The 3,057-nt window shown below is 37.8% G+C and overlaps 1 protein-coding gene across 1 annotated transcript in view; it reads right to left on the bottom strand.

Moving 5' to 3' along the window:
* LOC103152092 (uncharacterized) overlaps positions 1-2,389 on the bottom strand; it is a 14,428-nt gene extending 12,039 nt beyond the window's left edge. The window contains exon 1 of the mRNA XM_007572427.2: positions 2,025-2,389. Coding sequence (XP_007572489.1) covers positions 2,025-2,061 — 37 coding nt within the window. The 5' untranslated portion in view covers positions 2,062-2,389. The remainder of the gene's footprint in view (positions 1-2,024) is intronic.
* Between the last annotated feature and the right edge of the window lie 668 nt (positions 2,390-3,057).

Below are 3,057 nucleotides of genomic sequence, written 5' to 3'. Positions count from 1 at the left end.
TTGTTTGCTACACCCCAGTACTTGCTGCACCTGATCTGACCCGCCCTTGCAAACTGGAGGTGGATTCCAGTGCTGTCGGGGCTGGTGCGGTGCTAATACAGGAAGATTTGGAGGGTTTAGATCATCCTGTTTGCTACTTCTCCCGAAAGTTTAACAAGCATCAATTAAATTATTCCACCATTGAAAAAGAAACCCTGGCTCTGTTGTTGGCTCTTCAGCACTTCCATGTGTACCTTGGGTCCAGTAGTTTGCCGATTGATGTATTTACTGATCATAATCCATTAGTATTTCTGTCACGCATGTACAACCACAATCAGCGCCTTATGCGGTGGGCATTATTGCTACAAGAATACAAACTCAACATCCGACACAAGAAAGGAACAGAAAATGTTCTTGCAGATGGCCTTTCCAGGTTGTGAGTATGCTTCGTTTGTTGTTTTTTTTTCTTGCACTAAGTATTTACAAAACATGGTTTTGTAATTTAAGGGGGAGAGTGTTACGGCCCCTGGCCTCTTGAGGCTGTGCAGGCTCCCTTTTATTATGCAGGTTCAACTGTGAGAGCACACCTTCCTGATTGGCTGCCTGGAGGCTGTAGAAGAGCAGCTGCACCATTGGACCAGCAGAGGATGGTCAAGCCAATCAGACGTTGATGAGGCTCACCTGCACCATAAAAGGCTCCTGAATTCATTCCTCTAGTGGGGCAGCTAATTTGAAGAGGTTCTGTGAAGCTGCCTCCTCTCTTTTTTTTTGGTGGTTGCAACTACTTTAAGCTAGCTTGGTCTTTGTTTGTTCCTGTTTGTTCAGTTTAGTTACTTTGACTTTGCTCCAGTTAAATATGAGTTAGAAGCCTGTGTTTGGGAGGCTGCGTGCTTCCCGCAGCCTCTCCTTTGTATGTGTTTTTTTTTGTGGTTTGTTTTGAGTTACTTTAAACTGACTTGTTTGGATTTTTTTTTTTGTAACTTTAATTTGCTCCTGACATTATTGAGTTTGTTAATCCCTCTTTCTTTTTGCATTAATTGGGTTAAATTGTATTGTTTTGTGAAACTTTATTTTGTAATAAATCATTTTTACTTTACACTGTCGCTCCGGACACATTTTATGTTACTGCCCCTGGACCCCTAGACCTTGGGGGCGTAACAATGATCATGTTTGAGGTGTTTTGATGGCGACCCAAACTGCAGCAAGATGATATTGTGGAGTGAGAAATGATGGACTTAATAACGGAAAACCTCACAGAACTCAAAGGAAAACACAGAAATCAGGATGACAGGGACAATATAATGGAACAGTCCAGGAATGAGTGAATGGAATCAAGGAGACTAAATACTGTGGAAATTTGACTAAGGCATGCTGATCAGGTGAGCACAATAAAACAGATGCAGAACAGCTGGAGAGGATCTAGGCACAGAACTGAGAGAAGGTAGAATTAGTGAAGTAAAAATAGAACAAGACAACATGAACAGAGGAAAATCTAATCAAAATGAACATGAAATCTGTTGAAAAATAACTAATATTGTCCTTTGAAGCCTCATAAAAAAGTTTCTCTTCTATTTATTTTCTCCCTTTGTACAAACTTTAAAACAACATTCTCAAAACAATACAAGTTGAAACCGTTATTTATTGTTCAGTCAAAACTAAAGTCATGGTTTAAGCTTGTCTATAATTTTCTGTAGAAATGTTCAACTTGCAAACTTAGGTGACCATAAATAACACATGCAAAGAAAAGGGCTATTATAGCTGTAAAAAAATCTACATTTTATATGTACTGTTGTGGATCACTGCTTCATGTAATAAAGTTTTCCTGTTTAACATAAATATATGTAATGTTTAGTCATGACAAACAGGAAAGGGTTTGTGACAGGGACTGCAGATGAAAATCAGGCAGGAAATAGACATAATGTAGGTTATAAAACAAAGACCAAAAGTAACTTAAGTTTTAAGGTTCTCGCAAGTGTTTTAAAAACATGAATACAGAAAATATACAGTAAACAGGATGCTGGAAAATATAAACAAGAGAAGAATACCTGAAGAGCTCTCGGTGTTGTGTTGTTCTGGATCCATGTTTTGGTGTTGTGCAGCGTCTCAGTCTTTATATACAGACCAGCCCTCAGCCCATCACCATGTGACTTACAGGAAACTCTGCAGCTGCTGAGAAGCAGCAGCAGCAACTTTCAATTTCAGTCTTTTAGGGTGGTGAGGTACACTCTGATTTGATAAGAACTATTGTGTAGCCGGATCCTTTCTGCGTTGGGCTTGTTTTATTGATTGATCAGGCCGTGACGCGGTTTGTCTTTAAAAAGTTTGGTTTCTCGATTTATTCTGACGAGAACAGCAAACAGAAAAACACCGTGTTATAAGACGCCCGCTCCAAGTCTTCTCCCGCAGGACAACATGACAAAAGGGGCGCAAACACGTAAAGACAACACCACAGAAGAAGAAATAAAAAGGAGGGCTTCCGATCTTAAAGTAACATGGTTAAAACAATGACAGTTTTTAGACGTGTTTCAGTCAGGTAAGGAACAATACAAATAACCAAAAAAAGACATTTTGTGTAATTATAACAAAAGAAATACAACCAGGTTATAATTGCATATTGCAAACATTACATTTTGCCGAGTGCCATCATCAAAAATCAACTCATACATTTTCTTCTTTGTTCTTTTCTAATTTAGTCAATAATTTTTCTCCCTTGTGTTTAATTTTTGTCTTGCCTCATTTCTGCCTGTGTTTGTAATGGCTGCTTCTTGATTTCTCTAAAGCGCTTCCAATCGTCTTGTACATGAAATGTGCTATACAAATAAATTTCCTTTGCCTTAAAAGAAAAAAAAAATCCCTAATAAAAAGAACTATTGCATGTACCTTTTAATTTAATAAAATATAAATAAAAACAAATAAATTAAACAAATCTTTTCAACCTCTCACTTTCCCTATTAGAAACAAACATCTTGGTCGAATAAATGTTATTTTAAGCTTCAATCTCCCATAGTGATAATACTTTACAGCTGGATTAGAGGGCAGAACAGGATGTCTTTGAGAAAGTGAAAGTAAATGATTATA

This window comes from Poecilia formosa, unplaced genomic scaffold (assembly GCF_000485575.1).
Source record: "Poecilia formosa unplaced genomic scaffold, Poecilia_formosa-5.1.2 Scaffold300, whole genome shotgun sequence".
NCBI lineage: Eukaryota > Metazoa > Chordata > Actinopteri > Cyprinodontiformes > Poeciliidae > Poecilia > Poecilia formosa.
The sequence above is the reverse complement of the archived record's forward strand: the minus strand, read 5'-3'. Positions and strand labels throughout refer to the sequence as shown.